The sequence below is a fragment of the Ranitomeya imitator genome, chromosome 5 (genome assembly GCF_032444005.1).
Source record: "Ranitomeya imitator isolate aRanImi1 chromosome 5, aRanImi1.pri, whole genome shotgun sequence".
NCBI classification, from domain to species: Eukaryota; Metazoa; Chordata; class Amphibia; order Anura; family Dendrobatidae; genus Ranitomeya; species Ranitomeya imitator.
This window is the reverse complement of record NC_091286.1, coordinates 560,962,412-560,983,454: the sequence shown is the minus strand read 5'-3', so window position 1 is coordinate 560,983,454 and position 21,043 is coordinate 560,962,412. Positions and strand designations below refer to the sequence as shown.

At 44.3% G+C, this 21,043-nt stretch overlaps 1 protein-coding gene across 1 annotated transcript in view; it reads right to left on the bottom strand.

The window, feature by feature from the left end:
• Window positions 1–720: 720 nt before the first annotated feature.
• The window catches only part of ACSL3 (acyl-CoA synthetase long chain family member 3), a 126,686-nt gene continuing 106,363 nt past the window's right edge, over window positions 721–21,043 (bottom strand). Inside the window, exons 13-15 of the mRNA XM_069727669.1 lie at window positions 15,838–15,952; window positions 7,527–7,684; window positions 721–6,724 (exon numbers count right to left, since the gene is read on the bottom strand). Of these exons, the coding sequence (XP_069583770.1) occupies window positions 6,567–6,724; window positions 7,527–7,684; window positions 15,838–15,952 (431 nt within the window). The 3' untranslated portion in view covers window positions 721–6,566. The remainder of the gene's footprint in view (window positions 6,725–7,526; window positions 7,685–15,837; window positions 15,953–21,043) is intronic.

Genomic DNA, 21,043 nt, shown 5'->3' with positions numbered 1-21,043 from the left:
AGAGACTATCCAGATAAGAGTTTTGCTGGATTATCTTTTAAAAAGCTATATGCACATATGAATTGTTTGGGGGCGAAGTGGATTCCTGCTGACAGATTTCCTGTAAAGGGAATCTGTCAACAGGTTTTTGCAATGACATGAGAGCAGCATGAGGTAAGGGCCGAGACCCCGATTAAAGCATTGTATCACTTAATGCTCTAAATGCTGAGCCCTGTATAACCCCGCCCACACCACTGATTGGCAGCTTTCTGTGTACACTGTTTATTGACAGAAAGCTGTTAATTAGTGGTAGGGCGGAGTCACACACAGAGAGGACTTGGAGGCACCAGACACATAGTCCTGTAGTGATAATCTCCTGCTAATAAAACAGATTTTTTTTTCAAAACTACACTAAGCAACAAAGTAAGCGACACATCACAGAAATCAACTCCTACATTATGCTGCTCTTAGATTACATAGCAAAAAACTGGTGAGAGTTTCCCTTTAAGAAACCCTTTTTAACATTTGTAATAATTTGACTTTAAATGTCCAGACATGAAAATGACAAAAACCCAAAAGAAAAAACAAGTACAAGACATGACAGCTCTACCCCAGGGCTGTAACAAAGCCGAGAAGTAACAATAGCGTTGGAGACATTAATGTTCTGTTCTGTAGGATACAAAGTGTTCCATATGTCTATAAAAAGTCCACGTTGAAACAAATAAGACGACCACAAAACAATTAACATTAATTCAGATCATTTATTTGAAAACCGCAAACCATTTAGATTAACCAATAAATAAACAACTTAATCCAAAAGTGACATTTGCCTCAGTTTCTCGCAAGAGCCAGCGCCTCCCTGTCCTTCCATTGTAACAAAAGCTATGAAACCAGGCAGCGGGCGGGCTCCGCGACAAACAAGAGGCTAGATACAATCCAAAAGAGCAAAGGGTTGAAACGGATCACATACAAGTAGTTAGGAAGAAGGTGTTTCATATATAAAAAAGATTGATTGGTTTCATAGAAAGACATCACTCCATGACCCCTGTCTTATAAAAACGCCACCCTGAATGTCATTTATCAGCCAGGATAATGGATCTGCTTCATAGAAGCATAAGATATTCATAATAGAATAGAATATACAGAACCAAGAATATATATATATATTTATACGGGTGCACTGGCAAAATAGTTTGCTCTATAGGAGAGGCACTGAACAAGGAGAGCTGTGATCCAAGGAGAGGTAGGATACTTATTAATATGGAGATCAAGGGAGCGATATTTGGGCTCGTGCCAATCACATTAGAAAATGTAAACTTTCCCGGGATTTCACTGGAGTTTGATTACATACACAGGTCCAAAGTTTGATAACATTTACATTGATTAAATGAGTTAAATACTATAAAGGGATGCCGAGGATTAGAGTTTTTTTTTTAAAGACGCAGCACCACGGTAGTCCATAGATTGTGTCTAGTATCGCATCTTATTCTGGCAAAATCAGAGGGTTAAGCTGCACTACCAGACATAGACCATGCACAAGAGTGGCATCATTTCTGTAAAAAAAAACAAAAAAAAAGTCCTTTTTTCTATTCCTGGACAACCCCTTTTAATTGCATGTGCCCACATACTACAGATCCCTGTATACATCTGCTAGGTTTATAATGTGAAGTGATAGGAGTGATGAAGGCCATGCTTTTTACATATTATAAGAGGATGGTAATAAGCTAGCCATATCGTCGTCATATACCTGGTCTGTAATGGCTGAACAGTCACACTTGGCATTAAAAGGTTTCTCTAAACTACTCTATTTCCATCGTGGATGTCCCTTGGATTGCTTTTAAGACACAAAATACAACAGCAAAATACATTCTGAACACATAAAAAGCAATCCTAGTATTCACAGCAGAGGACTAGACCCCACAACCTGGGAGAGATGGAAGAACACATATAAGATTCTCTACAGGGACGAGAAGAAGGTTGAAGAAGAACACAATAAAAGCCAACATTGGGGAAACGATGACCTACCACAAGACACTGGCTGCATTATTGGGGGGTTTTCCTCCTTAGTAGTGGTCCTTAGTGGTCAGAATGAATACTTTTGGCATCATGTGGCAATAATTTGGTAAGAACATGGGGAATGGGCACGTTCCCATGAAACGTTTTAACAATTTATGCACCACTACTGGATTAGGGTTGCAAATACGAACGCTATGTGAAAGTGGTCCAAGACAACATGCACTGAGTGGGCCTAGGTCCATAGTTTGAAAGGTAAGCTGTAAATGAGAGGCTCGGCCCTCAAGATTTCTCCTGCTGGGAAATGAACGGTAATTTTAGTGCAAATTCGTATGTGAATAAATGAATAAAGGGGTATCCCATGTGGGGATATGTACTGAATATTCAGGAGATGGAACCTACATCAAGAACGGGCCTCAATGTTTACCGTTGGGAGTAGAGAGGTGGCTGGACGTGTGCAGCTCTTTCCATTCACTTCCATAGGCGTTCCAAAAATTGCTGAGTTTTATACTTTTTGGAACTCCCTTACAAATATGTGGGGAGAGCAACGCAGACAAGGCCATCTCAGCATTCCTGGCAGGGCCTTGCTCACAAATGGCAGAATTTACGATCAGATTTTGAGCCCATAAACATCTACCACACAATGGGAATTGGTTTATAAAGATCCCATTTTCTGAAATATAGAGTAAAGGAAAAAAGTAAAGGTGTAAAAAAAGCAGCATGTGCCGCCAAATAAAGAGACAAGTGGGTGGTACAAGGTTTCCTGAGAAGTCATGCTGTCCTGGTTGGATTGACCTCCCTCTTTCACAGGCTGGGATGCAGAATTACAAGCCCGCTCCAAAATCATCCAGTATCCGTGCAGTGATGTATACGTGCACATTGTGGGGCGTCAATAAACCAGAACTGGATGATCCTCAGGTCCGGGACCGTCCATGTGACTCTTCATGGCTAGCTGCTCTACTTTATATTCATGGATTTTCTTTATGATGTTGGGGACATTTCAAGGGTTACATCTTTAGAAAGACGCTCTTATGGAGCTGCAGCCTGAGGCTGGAATTAGTACATGAAGAATCCACAACAGATCGCAGTAACAGTCTTGTGGATGAGATATTAACAAGTGCTGCACAATTCTCCTGTACAGTAACGGATCTCCGATGCGGATATTAGAATCGCCAGCATGGCAGTCTCTGCTGTAGATTTTTACTGCCAGTGAAATCTGCACACTAGACATGTGGATGTGCGACAGATCTTTCTGCCACGGGAACATCTAACCTTACACCCTACTGCGTCCAGTCATGGAGAACATTGAAAAATAACAAGATATACAAACGGGGGTATTGTATAGAGTGGCATTAGCTCATAAAAACCTTTGTTCTGGTCAGGGCTGTGGAGTCGGAGTCATGGAAATTGATGAGTCGGAGGTTTGGCTTATCGACGCCACAGCCCTGCCAGAGCTGTGGAGTCGAAGTGGTGGAGTCAGAGCCCATTTTGGTGGAGTCGGTGTCATGGTAATTGAGGAGTCTGAGTCGGAGGTTTGGCTTACCGACTCCACAGCCCTGACAGAGCTGTGGACTCTGAGTCGTGGAGTCAGATCCCATTTTGTTGGAGTCGGAGTTGTGGAAATTGAGGAGTCGGGGGTTTTGGCTTATCGAATCCACAGCCCTGGCAGAGCTGTGGACTCGGAGTCATGGAGAAAGAGCCCATTTTGGTGGAGTCGGAGTCATGGAAATTGAGGAGTCTGAGTCGGAGGTTTGGCTTACCGACTCCACAGCCCTGGTTCTGGTCACGATTCTCACATCGTCATTCATTTAATTTCTAAACGTAATGTAACAGTATTTTGGTGCGTAATCTTGTAGAGCATGGATATTTCCAGCACAGGAAGGACACAGCCAACAGCCTGACTGTGAGAACGGAAGAAAGCACAAGTTGACTCAATGGGAAAGTGATTGTTCTTATCTCTGGATTACATATATTAGATCCGCCATGAACACATAAAACGTATAACTAAACAGTGAACTGATGTGATATCACGGATTGTGCAGGAAAATGGCTGCATTTCACCCACATGTAGGTAAACATTGTTTTACTATGCAGAGGCATGATAGCAACCAATGACAAAGATAAAGTAGCATTTACAGAAATAACGTCTCGCGCATCCAGCCGAGGAAAATCCAGCAGCACTGAAAATCCACGGCACATTCAGAAGGCAGCACTCTGTACGGATTTGGTGAAGGAGAATGGACTTGGACGGGTTTTATCCACCTGACGGAAAAGACAATTTTGAGGACACAATCATATCACATTACGCACTCAATCCTTGTTCACACAGGGATGGAGGAGAACGCCCTAGAACACGGCAATAAATTAGAAATCTTTAGGATCCTTTTTCTATGATTCTGGTACAAAGATTATGTGACGCGCTTTACAAGTTCTGTACAAAGCAGGACAGGACTAGAACATTAAACTGAATTATTTAAAGCGGAAGCCCATGAGGCTGAGGCCCGATATACGTTATATGTAGTGTAACAGAAAGAAGAAAATGGAAAAACAAAAACACTGGGCCATGAATTAGGGCTCGTTCAGACAAGCGGATTTTACAGTCAGTGTGCGCAACGGACAGAACACTAAGCAATAGTATCCAATGTGCAAGCGCACACAAGCGAGTGCATGATATAGTCGGCAGCTCTTGCACCAGTCTGCCATGCGAATGAGCACACGGAGCTGCGGACGAGCACACGGAGCTGCGGACGTCACCGGCCGATCTGAACCCAGCCTAAGTACGACCTCTAGAAAAACTCCTTTACTAATACCAGGCTGGAAGCTCATTACATCAGGCATTGAAAGATTGGCGTATCTGGACTATATTAGCACTAATATTTGTGGCAATCATAATGGATATTAGAAACATAACCCCCCCAAGGAAAAATAACATTTCACAGTGCTCCAAGATCCTCAGGACTAGCACCTCATGTAAGGTACTTCTCTTCTAAGGACAGTCACTAATACTGAAACCCTCTTAATTCACTGATAAGAAGAGATCAATATAGTGAAGTCCGGTCTGGTCACCACTTCTACAAAGCTGCAATGTCTCATTCTACCTGCCACAATCCATTGTTCGTTACCTCCTATCGTCACACCCCTCTAACACTGCAGTCTGTTCACGTGAATCAGTGCCTATGCTGCTGTGATCACAGGACTGCAGGATGATGTGTGTGATCACAGGACTTTACTAGTCACTACAGATACACAGACAACATGTAATTCCCAGTATAGCCAATATATTCAACTCATTTTATCTAGATCTCTCCTCTCAGCATTAAAGAGCTGCATTTATTCGTGTAATTCTTCCTCTACCCCATATTGACAAGAAAGCAGTAACAAACAGCATAGATCAGTATTTTTATATTTTCCATTAGAATGTGAATATACACAATGAAGTGCATATTCTTATGATGCCCATACACAAAAGAGCAAAGTCACCAGAACCTGATGATTTCCGCAATCTAATGTATGTGCATGGAGGAATCATTCATTGCTACAGGAGGGGAGCAGCAACCAAAGATGTGTGCCCATGACTCCCCTCATCACCGAGACCCCATGCAAACCCAGCTCAACGGATCTAGGGAGAAGTAGCTACTGAAGGAATAGAAGGTTTATAAGTGGATCCCTGGAAGAAAACTTTAAAGATAAGTAATGGACGAACAGTCTGTTGTGATTGAGAATGGTCACCGGAAAAAGAGGTACTAATGCACTAACATATCAATTCACACTAATATTCAGGAAGATCGCCTACAGAACACTTTCCTTAGCCATCTGTGAGTAAGATATTGCACTAAACAATTCTTCAGCAAGTTTGGGTTTAAAATTAATAATTTATCAATATTCTAAAAAAAATTGGTCTTGTACACAAAAACAGTTCATTCACTTTTTGGCTCAGTGACGCAGCCATCCTATAAGCTCCCTGTCCATCAGCTTCAGGTACCCTCTCTGCAAACAGATAAGCATATCTGCTGACCGGAGAGCCCATGGGAAATACTTTACGGAGAGCAATAGGAAAATATGAATGTAGTGAACTGCCGCTTTAAATAATCCACCTTAAAAAAAACTATAACAATGACATATATATCTATATATATGTTATATACACACACCCATGTATACCCAGGACATCGCCTACACCATATTACATAAATATGTTCTATTCGTACAAAGGTTCAACACCAGAGACTTATGATCTTGTAGAGATCCCCAGTGTCGGGGGCAGATGCCAAATAAGCTCATATGGTCACCAAAAAAATAAAAACATTCATCCAACTACATGGCCCATCTGCTGGGTGGTGAATCACACCCGTTACGTACTAGGTCTACTGACCACAAAAAAGTATTTGTTTGGTGTTTTTCCTGTGTCTTGTAGATACATTTTGATTTAGGGGACATTCAAGCTTTTCCATTGATCCCAGGTCTTGTTGCAGAGGGCTCCAAGTCCAATCTACTGCAGCAAGGTCTAGAAGTAACTGTTTGTTCCAAGGACGTAGGTTGTCGGGACGGCGGTGTTACAGAAAGGATGCCCGGTTTTATTTCCCCCCATACATCCTCTCAATATCTTCCTGGTAATGACTTTTAAGCTCCTTGCGTTTCAGCTTGAAGGCATCTGTCACCAATCCTGTCTCGGGAGTCCAAGGCTCAGAAACAAGGCGGATCTTAGCAGGGACCTCAAACTTTTCAAGGGTGTCTGAAAATAAAAGCCTTAGTCAGTATTGATTAACTGTAGACTTTCTCAAAGGTCAAAGGGCTGAAAAATTCAGTTTATTTAGTGGGAGAGTAACAGAGGTATAGTGGAGAAATGCTGAGCTACACGCACCTCTAACATTTACAAGATGGTCATGCAATATTTGTATCATTATATCAAGACATTAAATAGAAGGAAAAACATTACAAACACCGTAGAGGCCCGTTTCTCATCACATTTTTATAATCTTTTAATACCCACATTGTTTTATATTGTAAATTGATCTGTTGGGAAACTAATGTATTTTATGCAAGCAAATCCATTTTTTGTCATATACGTTGCATCCGGTCAAACAGACTGCAATGTGTAAAAAACAAAAAAAAGGATGATGCATTTTTCATAAAGATATAAAACACATATGTGCACAAACATGTCAATTAGATACCCATTCTACACGTTTCCCCAATACTTTCTGGGTAAACACAAACGTATCCATTGAAATAATTTTTTTTTTTACAGTACAACTGAATATGCCAAGTACCCCACAAAAACGAGGTGTGACACGGGCCTCAGGGGTATTCACAGAACAGTGGCTGTGTGCTTCCCCCAGAGCACTCTCCTATAGATGTGGCATCTATGTACGTGGCCCTTCTTCAGTGGGGTCACCTAATGTCACGTGGTACGTACGGGCAAGCACAAAATGCTATGGAGCTAGAAGTCAGACCCTAGATAAAAAGCATGGAGATGGAATACTGTAGTAATTCTACCATATATCCTTCTGCGTTACCATCCGTCAGTCACATACCTGCGGCAGGAGATTCAGCCAAGACTCTCAGCACTTCCTTCTCCATTACTGGGTTATTGCACAGAGACTCGAAGCTCCCCAGCACTCCTTTCTTCTCTGCTAGCCTTACTAGCTCCTTTTGGTTTGGCACCACAAAGCCAATCACATATGACTGATCGCTGCAACACAAAGCAACAAATGTTGGGAAACTGGCACTATCGGGCCACCATGCTTAATTTCGCTCATTCACCAAAACGTCATTGTGATGAGTAAACCATAAATGCTGCACGTGGTGAACACCCCCTAAAGTTTCATATACTGGACACAAAACCAGAAACAAGACAATTTTTGTGTATGGTCATTCTCCATGCCGCACACATCAGCAGATAGAATTCAGCCAAATCATTAGGGCCAGCCAACCCTCCGATGTGTACCTCCCGACTGTCACCTGTCGGGGGGTAGGTGTTGGGCAGGTTAAATAGAAAATCCAGAACCCTTTGTCCACAAAGGAGACAAGTCACTGGCAGAGGTGTCTGGCATCAGCTTTCTTCCAAATGAAAACACATGAATGCTGAGCATTCCTGTCTGGGGGTTCGGGCCGGGGGAGATAGATGTTGGCCCTATGAGCACTGTAGCAAGATGGAGTATATGGCTCAGTATTTGTAGGCTCTACATGAACAACACATCACAGTAAAGAGTGCAGCCATCAGCAGAATGTTTGTTTAGCTGACCGCTCTCGCTCCTCACTGCGGCATAAAAGAGCGCCGCAATCCCATGTGTTTTCAATGGACAGAAGGGAGAAAGATGCTGGCTGGCAGCTCTTGTGTCTCCTGAAAACACAAAAAAGGGCAAAAAAATTCCAATGTGCCGATCATCATCTCCCCTGACATCATACATTGGGGAAGAGTCAGGATGCCCCAAACACTTCGGGTGGTCAGGAGGTTTGGCCTTCTTTCATCTAATGTGTTTGTGGCCCTTTAGCCATGAGGACAAGAAGTCATAAACGAAGAGAACACCGACTAAGAAACCCAGATATAATTAAAATGTATTTTTATTAGTTATTTGTTAATAAATCAATGTAAAATTTGAAGCAGGTGGGAACAAAAACACAGGAAAGAAGGACGCATACGACTTAGGGACCAGCAGAATGTAAATAAATCGTATAGAAAGATATACTGTGTATATATATATATACTTATATATATATATATATATAAGGAGGTCGACGAAGGCTATCACCGAAACGTGCGTCGGGGTGGATGCATCCTCTGGACAGCTTGTTATTTAGTTACCCACTCCACAGGTATTTATCACTTATAGCGGATGACGACAATTTGAGATATTTTATCACCTTTATCATGAGATCATATGCACACAAGATGTGAAAACCTATGTTAATACCATCGTATATGCACTGTCACTTTACTTGAATATATTTATACTCCCAACTTTTGTGCTGTTTTTTGGCACTATTTTTTCATAATATTATTATTATTATTCTTAATAATCTTTACCTGCTGTTATGGGGTTTATATTGTATTATATGTAATATATATTTTATGCATGTGTGGTAAATCTACCATATATTATAATAAGCATATATATTTATTATTCCTTTTTTGTAGTGTACTGACACACACGTGCATATGTATCTACTATATAATTGTCTAAGGGTCACTTCCGTCTGTCCTTCTGTCACGGTTATTCATTCGCTGATTGGTCTCGGCAGCTGCCTGTCATGGCTGCCGCGACCAATCAGCAACGGGCACAGTCCGATTAGTCCCTCCCCTGCACTCACTGCCCGGCGCCCGCTCCGTAATCCCCTCCACTCACCGCTCACACAGGGTTAATGGCAGCGGTAACGGCCCGCGGTGTAACGCACTTCGTTACCGCTGCTATTAACCCTGTGTGTCCCCAACTATTTATTGATGCTGCCTATGCAGCATCAATAGTAAAAATATGTCATGTTAAAAATAATTAAAAAAACCAAAAACCTGCTATACTCACCCTCCGCCGCCTTTCCCGCTCCTCGCCATGCTCCCGGGACCGCTCCATTGCAAGCGGCAGCTTCCGGTCCCAGGGCTGGTGTGCGACAAGGACCTGCCGTGACGTCACGGTCATGTGACCGCGACGTCATCATAGGTCCTGCTCACACCAGCCCTCAGCCCTGGGACCGGAAGCTGACGCTTGCAATGGAGCGGTCCCAGGAGCGTGGCGAGGAGCGGGAAAGGCGGCGGATAGTGAGTTTAGCAGGACTTCAACGGGCCTTCTGAAGGTGAGTATATGTTTATTTTTTTTTAAGTCTCTATACTACGTGGCTCTGTGCTGGGCAATATACTATGTGGCTGGACAATATACTACGTGGCTCTACTATATACTATGTGGCTGGGCAATATACTACGTGACTGGGCAATATACCATACTACGTGGCTCTGCTATATACTATGTGGCTGCGCAATATACTACGTCACTTGGCAATATACTACGTGGCTGGGCAATATACTACGTGACTGGGCAACATACTACGTGACTGGGCAATATACTACGTGGCTGGGCAATATACTACGTGACTGGCCAATATACTACGTGACTGGCCAATATACTACGTCGCTGGGCAACATACTACGTGGCTCTGCTATATACTGTGTGGCTGGGCAGTATACTACGTGACTGGGCAATATACTACGTCACTGGGCAATATACTACGTGGCTGGGCAATATACTACGTGACTGGCCAATATACTACGTGACTGGCCAATATACTACGTTGCTGGGCAATATACTACGTGACTGGGCAATATACTACGTGGCTGGGCAGTATACTACATGGCTCTACTATATACTATGTGGCTGGGCAATATACCGTACTACGTGGCTCTGCTATATACTATGTGGCTGGGCAATATACTACGTCACTTGGCAATATACTACGTGGCTGGGCAACATAGTACGTGACTGGGAAACATACTACGTGACTGGGTAATATACTACGTGGCTGGGCAATATACTACGTGACTGGCCAATATACTACGTGACTGGCCAATATACTACGTGACTGGCCAATATACTACGTCGCTGGGCAACATACTACGTGGCTCTGCTATATACTGTGTGGCTGGGCAGTATACTACGTGACTGGGCAATATACTACGTCACTGGGCAATATACTACGTGGCTGGGCAATATACTACGTGACTGGCCAATATACTACGTGACTGGCCAATATACTACATCGCTGGGCAATATACGTGGCTCTGCTATATACTATGTGGCTGGGCAATATACTACGTGACTGGGCAATATACTACGTGACTGGGCAATATACTACGTGGCTGGGCAATATACTACGTGGCTGGCCAATATACTACGTGACTGGCCAATATACTACGTGACTGGCCAATATACTACGTTGCTGGGCAATATACTACGTGACTGGGCAATATACCACGTGGCTGGGCAGTATACTACATGGCTCTACTATATACTATGTGGCTGGGCAATATACCGTACTACGTGGCTCTGCTATATACTATGTGGCTGGGCAATATACTACGTCACTTGGCAATATACTACGTGGCTGGGCAATATACTACGTGACTGGGAAACATACTACGTGACTGGGCAACATACTACGTGACTGGGCAATATACTACGTGACTGGGCAATATACTACGTGGCTTGCCAATATACTACGTCGCTGGCCAATATACTACGTCGCTGGCCAATATACTGCGTGGCTCTGCTATATACTGTGTGGCTAGGCAATATACTACGTCACTGGGCAATATACTACGTGACTGGCCAATATACTACGTCGCTGGGCAATATACTACGTGGCTCTGCTATATACTATGTGGCTGGGCAATATATTACGTGACTGGGCAATATAGTATGTGGCTGGCCAATATACTATGTTGCTGGGCAATATACTACGTGACTGGGCAATATACTACATCTCTGGGCAATATACTACGTGGACATGCATATTCTAGAATACCTGATGCGTTAGAATCGGGCCACTATCTAGTATATATATATATATATATATACAGTGGGGCAAAAAAGTATTTAGTCAGTCAGCAATAGTGCAAGTTCCACCACTTAAAAAGATGAGAGGCGTCTGTAATTTACATCATAGGTAGACCTCATCTATGGGAGACAAACTGAGAAAAAAAATCCAGAAAATCACATTGTCTGTTTTTTTATCATTTTTTTTGCATATTATGGTGGAAAATAAGTATTTGGTCAGAAACAAACAATCAAGATTTCTGGCTCTCACAGACCTGTAACTTCTTCTTTAAGAGTCTCCTCTTTCCTCCACTCATTACCTGTAGTAATGGCACCTGTTTAAACTTGTTATCAGCATAAAAAGACACCTGTGCACACCCTCAAACAGTCTGACTCCAAACTCCACTATGGTGAAGACCAAAGACACCAGAAACAAAATTGTAGCCCTGCACCAGGCTGGGAAGACTGAATCTGCAATTGCCAACCAGCTTGGAGTGAAGAAATCAACAGTGGGAGCAATAATTAGAAAATGGAAGACATACAAGACCACTGATAATCTCCCTCGATCTGGGGCTCCACGCAAAATCCCACCCCGTGGGGTCAGAATGATCACAAGAACGGTGAGCAAAAATCCCAGAACCACGCGGGGGGACCTAGTGAATGAACTTCAGAGAGCTGGGACCAATGTAACAAGGCCTACCATAAGTAACACACTACGCCACCATGGACTCAGATCCTGCAGTGCCAGACGTGTCCCACTGCTTAAGCCAGTACATGTCCGGGCCCGTCTGAAGTTTGCTAGAGAGCATTTGGATGATCCAGAGGAGTTTTGGGAGAATGTCCTATGGTCTGATGAAACCAAACTGGAACTGTTTGGTAGAAACACAACTTGTCGTGTTTGGAGGAAAAAGAATACTGAGTTGCATCCATCAAACACCATACCTACTGTAAAGCATGGTGGTGGAAACATCATGCTTTGGGGCTGTTTCTCTGCAAAGGGGCCAGGACGACTGATCCGGGTACATGAAAGAATGAATGGGGCCATGTATCGTGAGATTTTGAGTGCAAACCTCCTTCCATCAGCAAGGGCATTGAAGATGAAACGTGGCTGGGTCTTTCAACATGACAATGATCCAAAGCACACCGCCAGGGCAACGAAGGAGTGGCTTCGTAAGAAGCATTTTAAGGTCCTGGAGTGGCCTAGCCAGTCTCCAGATCTCAACCCCATAGAAAACCTTTGGAGGGAGTTGAAAGTCCGTGTTGCCAAGCGAAAAGCCAAAAACATCACTGCTCTAGAGGAGATCTGCATGGAGGAATGGGCCAACATACCAACAACAGTGTGTGACAACCTTGTGAAGACTTACAGAAAACGTTTGACCTCTGTCATTGCCAACAAAGGATATATTACAAAGTATTGAGATGAAATTTTGTTTCTGACCAAATACTTATTTTCCACCATAATATGCAAATAAAATGTTAAAAAAACAGACAATGTGATTTTCTGGATTTTTTTTTCTCAGTTTGTCTCCCATAGTTGAGGTCTACCTATGATGTAAATTACAGACGCCTCTCATCTTTTTAAGTGGTGGAGCTTGCACTATTGCTGACTGACTAAATACTTTTTTGCCTCACTGTATATATATATATATATATATGTATATAAATATATATATATATGTATCTATCTTTCTATACGATTTATTTACATTCTGCTGGTCCCTAAGTCGTATGCGTCCTCCTTTCCTGTGTTTTTGTTCCCACCTGCTTCAAATTTTACATTGATTTATTAACAAATAAATAATAAAAATACATTTTAATTATATCTGGGTTTCTTAGTCTTTGTTCTCTCTGTTTATGATTTATCGTTTCCGATATACCCCATCCATGATATACATACAATAACTGGTATATGGTGACATTGTGTTATACATCCATGTAACTATTTTATTTGTGTGTATTTTTGAGAATTTCTTTAAAATTAATGAGGACAAGGAGGAATGATCTTTTATGAGGAATAATCCCACTATCATAGAAGAAGTTTTGAGGATCTGTGTTCCTTTAGGAGAATACATTTTGTTGTCTTCTAATCCACCAATACACATACAACAAAAATATTATAAGAAATTTGACCGAACCCATGGATTTCGGGCTGACCATCTATTGTGTACTGGGGCCTCCCGACTCCCCCACAGATGATGTGGAGGTAGATGATGATCAGCAGCTGGAATTTCAAGGAATGAACAGAAAACGCTGCAGTCTAACAAAGAAAGAGGCACCTACATTTCTTAATTTTAGCCTAGTTTTTTTTTTAAGGAGATGCTGATTAGAGTAGCAATAGGCTTACGTACTAATACTTCTGCTCCAAAAAGAGGTCATCACACCTACAGACATATCAAGGACCAAAAACCTATTTATTAGGAAAAATGGCCAGCTGAGAAGAAGGCATTTTATCGTCATTCTTCACATGATGCCCTTTACCAGCATAGATTTCTGCAGACGTAAATACCATGGAAGACGTCTATTCCATTGGAAGGAAATTACTCATCTGTATGCAGGAGAAGAAAAGGATGACGCAAGGCCAGGAGAACATTCACAACACCATCCTAGATCATCACCACTTGGAAACATTTCAGACATTATTAAATCAATGGAAAAGATGACTCTTCCACCAGGATGGGAGGCGAGGAGGAGAAAACAATGAGCCAAAGGACTATGTCGTGTGAGACCTACAGTTCTGTATGGTAAATCCATGGACTTCGCACATGTACGGTTCTGTTCCCAAATGAAAGCTCTATGCATAGGACAGTTCAGCACTGCGCTTTCCTATAGAAGCCATAAATACATCTTGGAGAAAAAACATCAGAAATATGGCTCACAATTTGTTTTTTTCTGAAGGATTCATACAGAATCTGGAAGGGGAGACAAACCTCCGTGTGCCTCTGTAAGGCTAGGTTCACATTAGCATTGTGCGGTGCAGCGTCGGGCGCAACCGCGGTGACGCATGCGTCATGCGCCCCTGTATTTAACATGGGGTGCGCATGGACATGCGTTGTCTTGCGTTTTGTGACGCATTTTGGCGCGACTGTCAGAGCGCAGAGGACGCTGCATGATGCAGTTTTTTCTGTGCCAAAAAATGAACGCATGTGTCACAAAACGCTGCAATGTGCATGCGTTTTGCATGCGTTGTGCGTTGCGTCACCGACGCAGCACCGCACAACGCAAATGTAAACGTAGCCTTAAATACTGAATACACACAGCCATACGATAGGGGCCTATAAGCAGGGCTGTGGAGCCAGCAAGCCAAACCTCAGACTCCACAGCCCTGCCTATAACACCACATGGGGAGCATTGTATTACTGTACCTACATACCATCCTTGTCCCTGGGATGAACTCGATGGACATACTATGTAACTATAAGGCCTGGCACTTCTCCAGCATTTTATTTCCAATCTCTTCTATATATTTTTGCTATTTACAAAAATTGAAATATTTAAATAATATGATGGCAAAAACAGTGGCTTGGTGAGTGTACCTGCAGGGGGCGCCTCGTCTTATGGCCTATGAATGCTAAAATGAGGACATATTATGACAGCAGTTATCCTGGCAGTTGTCTGTAGATGTCACGTCACCAGGTTTGTGCTCCACTCAATGCCGTGGCGCCAGAATAACCCTTGAAGAGCCACACGACAATTAACCTGAAAAAAGTCACATATTTTCTCCTTCGAGAAAAAGGATTAGAAGCAGGGCCAATAATGTAAACAGGCTCATTGGCCCCGATTCATAAAGCCATTATGCCTATATTCTGGAGTAAAACGCTATATGTCACAAAAAAGTCAAGCCTTGTTGCAACTTTTGGCATTTTCACTGAAGTTTCATTCACTTCCACCAAAATGGGTGGCGCTGGGGCAGGATGAGGGCGGAACAGAGCGTGAAGCTACAGCTCATCTGATTCATGACCTTACACCATAAATCTTACTCCAGTCCCTGACTGGAGTAAGATTTGTGGAGAGGCACGGAGGCGTACACCACTTTTCAGGTGCATCGGATTCACTAAGAGGTGTCTGCCTGTTACTGAATCTTGCGCTTCTCACTACAACACGTCTCCTCATCACTGATGAATCGGGGCCATAGCATTTACTACCCATTATGAGAATATACTGTCCTCTATCAGAGCAGTTTGCAATCAGCACCTAACACGTGTGAGTATGAGTAATTTCCTACTATAAGTTTTGTCTCTACCTCGCCGAGTAATCCCAGAAATCTGACCTCAGTCCAGTTTCAGTAAAAAAAATGAGTCATTTTTTAATAAAGAGATGATCTCACCTGTTCGCATATGCACAAATGTTGTCCACGATGGGGAGATTCTTTAAAGCCGCTTCCACTTTACCCAGGGAAACATATTCTCCTGCTTGAAGCTTTACCAGATCTTTTTTCCTGTCTGAAGAACATATTTGACACCATTAGACCTTAAATTGCAATCCTTGGTCATGAAGGCATCATACTGAAGCTCTGTTCACACTTATGTCCATGGCTCCTCAGCTTATTATCTCACTTATCATCGGATGGACACCACAGGCTCTAGATGGCTATATTTTACAGTCTGTATACCGACTGCACTGCCCGGGGCTGACCTGAACTTGCAGCCTCATCGGAATATAAGACATTGTAACTTCAGGTCCAGGAGGCCCCCACATGCCGTCCAGGCAAAGATGTCCATATACAAACATTGGTAACTTCGAGTACAAAAAGCCTCCACATGCAGTTCGGGCAAAGATGTCCATATACAGACATTGGTAACTTCAGGTCCAGTAGGCCCCCACATGCAGTTCGGGCAAAGATGTCCATATACAGACATTGGTAACTTCAGGTCCAGAAGGCCCCCACGTGCAGTCCGGGCAAAGATGTCCATATACAAACATTGGTAACTTTGAGTCCAAAAAGCCTCCACATGCAGTTCGGGCAAAGATGTCCATATACAGACATTGGTAACTTCAGATCCAGGAGGCCCCAACATGCATTCTGGGCAAAGATGTCCATATACAGACATTGGTAACTTCAGGTCCAAAAGGTCCCAACATGCAGTCCGAACAAAGATGTCCATATACAGACATTGGTAGCTTCAGGTCCAGTAGGCCCCAACATACAGTCTGGGCAAAGATGTCCATATACAGACATTGGTAACTTCAGGTCCAGTAGGCCCCCACATGCATTCTGGGCAAAGATGTCCATATACAGACATTGGTAGCTTCAGGTCCAGTAGGCCCCAACATACAGTCTGGGCAAAGATGTCCATATACAGACATTGGTAACTTCAGGTCCAGTAGGCCCCAACATACAGTCTGGGCAAAGATGTCCATATACAGACATTGGTAACTTCAGGTCCAGGAGGCCCCCACATGCATTCTGGGCAAAGATGTCCATATACAGACATTGGTAACTTCAGGTCCAAAAGGTCCCAACATGCAGTCCGAACAAAGATGTCCATATACAGACATTGGTAGCTTCAGGTCCAGAAGGCCCCCACATACAGTCTGGGCAAAGATGTCCATATACAGACATTGGTAACGTCAGGTCCAGTAGGCCCCCACATACAGTCTGGGCAAAGATGTCCATATACAGACATTGGTAACGTCAGGTCCAGGAGGCCCCCACATACAGACCGAGCAAAGATGTCCATATACAGACATTGGTAACGTCAGGTCCAGGAGGCCCCCACATACAGACCGAGCAAAGATGTCCATATACAGACATTGGTAACGTCAGGTCCAGGAGGCGACCACATACAGACCGAGCAAAGATGTCCATATACAGACATTGAAATACTGCCGTCTGGACCCCATTTCAGACTTTGCCACGGTGTCCATATTTTTGAAGAGGTTCTATGTTCTCCATGTAACTATGATTAAATCTGTGAAAAAGTGCTAAACTCTGCTTCCAATGCAGATGTGAACAGAGCCCAAGTAATGATAACCAGAGGAGAAGATATGAGCGCCTGAAATACAGACCTCAGCAATCTCTCTAAAAGTACAAAACAAAAGAACATTTAGCCCAAAAATTGGAATAAGAGGAATAAGCCCAGGGCTTTATCAAGAAGCAGGGAAATCACTAACTCCCATAGAGATGACCACAGCCTCCATTATGCAGATCACTACCCTGTGTTAGTTGCATCCGGTCAAATTAGTGATTACAGAGCAGCTACAATTAATTAAGCGCCAAGAGGAGATTACAGGAAATCTAGAATTGGCGTCTTTAGTACACGGACTACTGGAAAACTTACAGGAGTTAAAGAGCGTTTTGGATAGAAAGTGTGGAAACTGGTACCTTAATGGCTTCATCGTATATTCAGATACTTAGATGGTGGCCCGATTCTAACGCATCGGGTATTCTAGAATATGCATGTCCACGTAGTATATTGCCCAGCCACGTAGTATATTGCCCAGCACAGAGCCACGTAGTATATTGCCCAGCACAGAGCCACGTAGTATATTGCCCAGCCACGTAGTATATTGCCCAGCCACGTAGTATATTGCCCAGCCACGTAGTATATTGCCCAGCCACGTAGTATATTGCCCAGCCACGTAGTATATTGCCCAGTGACGTAGTATATTGCCCAGCCAGGTAGTATATTGCCCAGTGACGTAGTATATTGCCCAGCCACGTAGTATATTGCCCAGCCACGTAGTATATTGCCCAGCGACGTAGTATATTGCCCAGTGACGTAGTATATTGCCCAGCCAGGTAGTATATTGCCCAGTGACGTAGTATATTGCCCAGCCACGTAGTATATTGCCCAGCCACGTAGTATATTGCCCAGCCACGTAGTATATTGCTCAGCCACGTAGTATATTGCCCAGCCACGTAGTATATTGCCCAGCCACGTAGTATATTGCCCAACCACGTAGTATATTGCCCAGCCACGTAGTATATTGCCCAGCCACGTAGTATATTGCCCAGCCATGTAGTATATTGCCCAGCGTCGTAGTATATTGCCCAGCCACGTAGTATATTGCCCAGCCACGTAGTATATTGCCAAGCGTCGTAGTATATTGCCCAGCCACGTAGTATATTGCCCAGTGACGTAGTATATTGCCCAGCCAGGTAGTATATTGCCCAGCCACGTAGTATATTGCCCAGCCACGTAGTATATTGCCCAGCCACGTAGTATATTGCCCAGCCACGTAGTATATTGCCCAACCACGTAGTATATTGCCCAGCCACGTAGTACATTGCCCAGCCACGTAGTACATTGCCCAGCCACGTAGTATATTGCCCAGCCACGTAGTATATTGCCCAGCCACGTAGTATATTGCCCAGCCACATAGTATATAGCAGAGCCACGTAGTATATTGCCCAGCACAGAGGCACGTAGTATAGAGACTTAAAAAAAAACAAAAAAACATATACTCACCTATAGCTCGTTGAAGTCCTGCTATACTTACCCTTCCGCCGCCTTTCTCGCTCCTTTCCACGCTCCCGGCACCGCTCCATTGCAAGCGGCAGCTTGCGGTCCCGTCCCAGGGCTGGTGTGAGCAGGAACTATGATGACGTCGCGGTCACATGACAGACAATGACGTCACGGCAGGTCCTTGTCCCACACCAGCCCTGGGACGGGAGCGGAACCTGCCCCGCTTGCAATGGAGCGGTGCCGGGAGCGTGGAAAGGAGCGAGAAAGGCGGCGGAGGGTGAGTATAGCAGGTTTGTTTTTTTTATTATTATTTTTAACATGACATATTTTTACTATTGATGCCGCATAGGCAGCATCAATAGTAAAAGGTTGGGGACACAGGGTTAATAGCGGCGGTAACAGAATGCGTTACCGCCGGCATTAACCCTGTGTTAGCGGTGACCGGAGGGGAGTATGGAGCGTGCGGGGAGCGGAGCGCCGGGGACACAGAGCGGGGAGCGGAGCACCGGGGACACAGTACGGGGAGCGGAGCGCCGAGGACACAGTGCGGGGAGCGGAGCGCCGGGGACACAGACTACGGGGAGCGGAGCGCCGGGGACACAGACTACGGGGAGCGGAGCACCGGGGACACAGTGCGGGGAGCAGAGCGCCAGGGACACAGTGCGGGGAGCGGAGCGCCGGGGACAGTGAGTGCGGGGATCGGGCGCCGGCCACTGACTGCGGGGAGTATGGAGCGGCCATTTTCTTCCGGACTGTGCCCGTCGCTGATTGGTCGTGGCTGTTTTGCGACGACCAATCAGCGACTTGGATTCCCATGATAGACAGAGGCCAGGACCAATGAATATCCGTGACAGAAGGACAGACAGACAGACGGAAGTACCCCTTAGACAATTATATATAGATATTTATGTGGGCTAGCATCTCATGCTAAAACAAGAGAGAATCACCTCATTGAGAAAAAGGGAGTCGTAAAGTAGGAGATTGCACATAATTCGCAACACAGAACCTCTATTTAGCATTTAGATTGGTTTTCAATACAAATAGAGAGAAGTGGAAAAGAATTTAGTTTCCACTCGGGTTGAAAATACCAGGGAATCGTGACAGTTTGCACATTGCGCACCGTCACCATTCACAATCCGCAGTCAGACTGACCGCAGGATTTTATCAAGAGGTCGGAAAATCCCTTTATATCCATTTTCACAAGTGTATTATACTCTAAAAAGACTATGAAAGGTCTTGTCAAATCTTCATGCCTTTTTAGGCCGGTTTCACACGTCCAGATAATTCCGGTACCGGAAAAAAATCGGTACCGGAATTATCCGTGTCCGTGTGCCCCTACGTTTCTGTGGCACATCAGTGCGGCACATGTGTGCCCACTGGGTACCACACCTACCAGCATCTGGTGCTGAAGCCGCGATTCATATCTTCCCTGCAGCAGCGTTTGCTGCAGAGAAGATATGAATAATAGTGTTTAAAATAAAGATCTATGTGCCCCCCGCCCTCCCACCCCCTGTGCGCTCCCCCGCTGTTCCGAAAATACTCACCAAGCTCCCTCGTTGGCTGTCGCTGCTTCCTGTTCTGGCCGCATCTTCTCCTGTATGCGGTCACGTGGGGCCGCCGATTACAGTAATGAATATGCGGCTCCACCCCTATGGGAGGTGGAGCCGCATATTCATTACTGTAAATGAGCGGCCCCACATGACTGCATACAGGAGAAGATGCGGCCAGAACAGGAAGCAGCGACAGCCAATGAGGGAGCTTGGTGAGTATTTTCAGAACAGCGGGGGAGTGCACATGGGGTGGGAGGGCGGCAGGCACATAGATCTTTATTTTAAACACTATTATTCATATCTTCTCTGCAGCAAACTCTGCTGCAGGGAAGATATGAATCGCGGCTTCAGCACCAGTGGGGGGGACAGTGCTTAATGTAGCACTGTCTCCTGCACGGCACACGGACAATGTCCGTGTGCGGCACGTGTTTTACACGGACCCATTGACTTTAATGGGTCCGTGTAATACGTGCGCTCCCACGAACACTGACATGTCTCTGTGTTTGGCACACGGAGACACGGTCCGCAAAAAATCAATGACATCTGCACAGATGCATTGATTTTTATGTGTCTA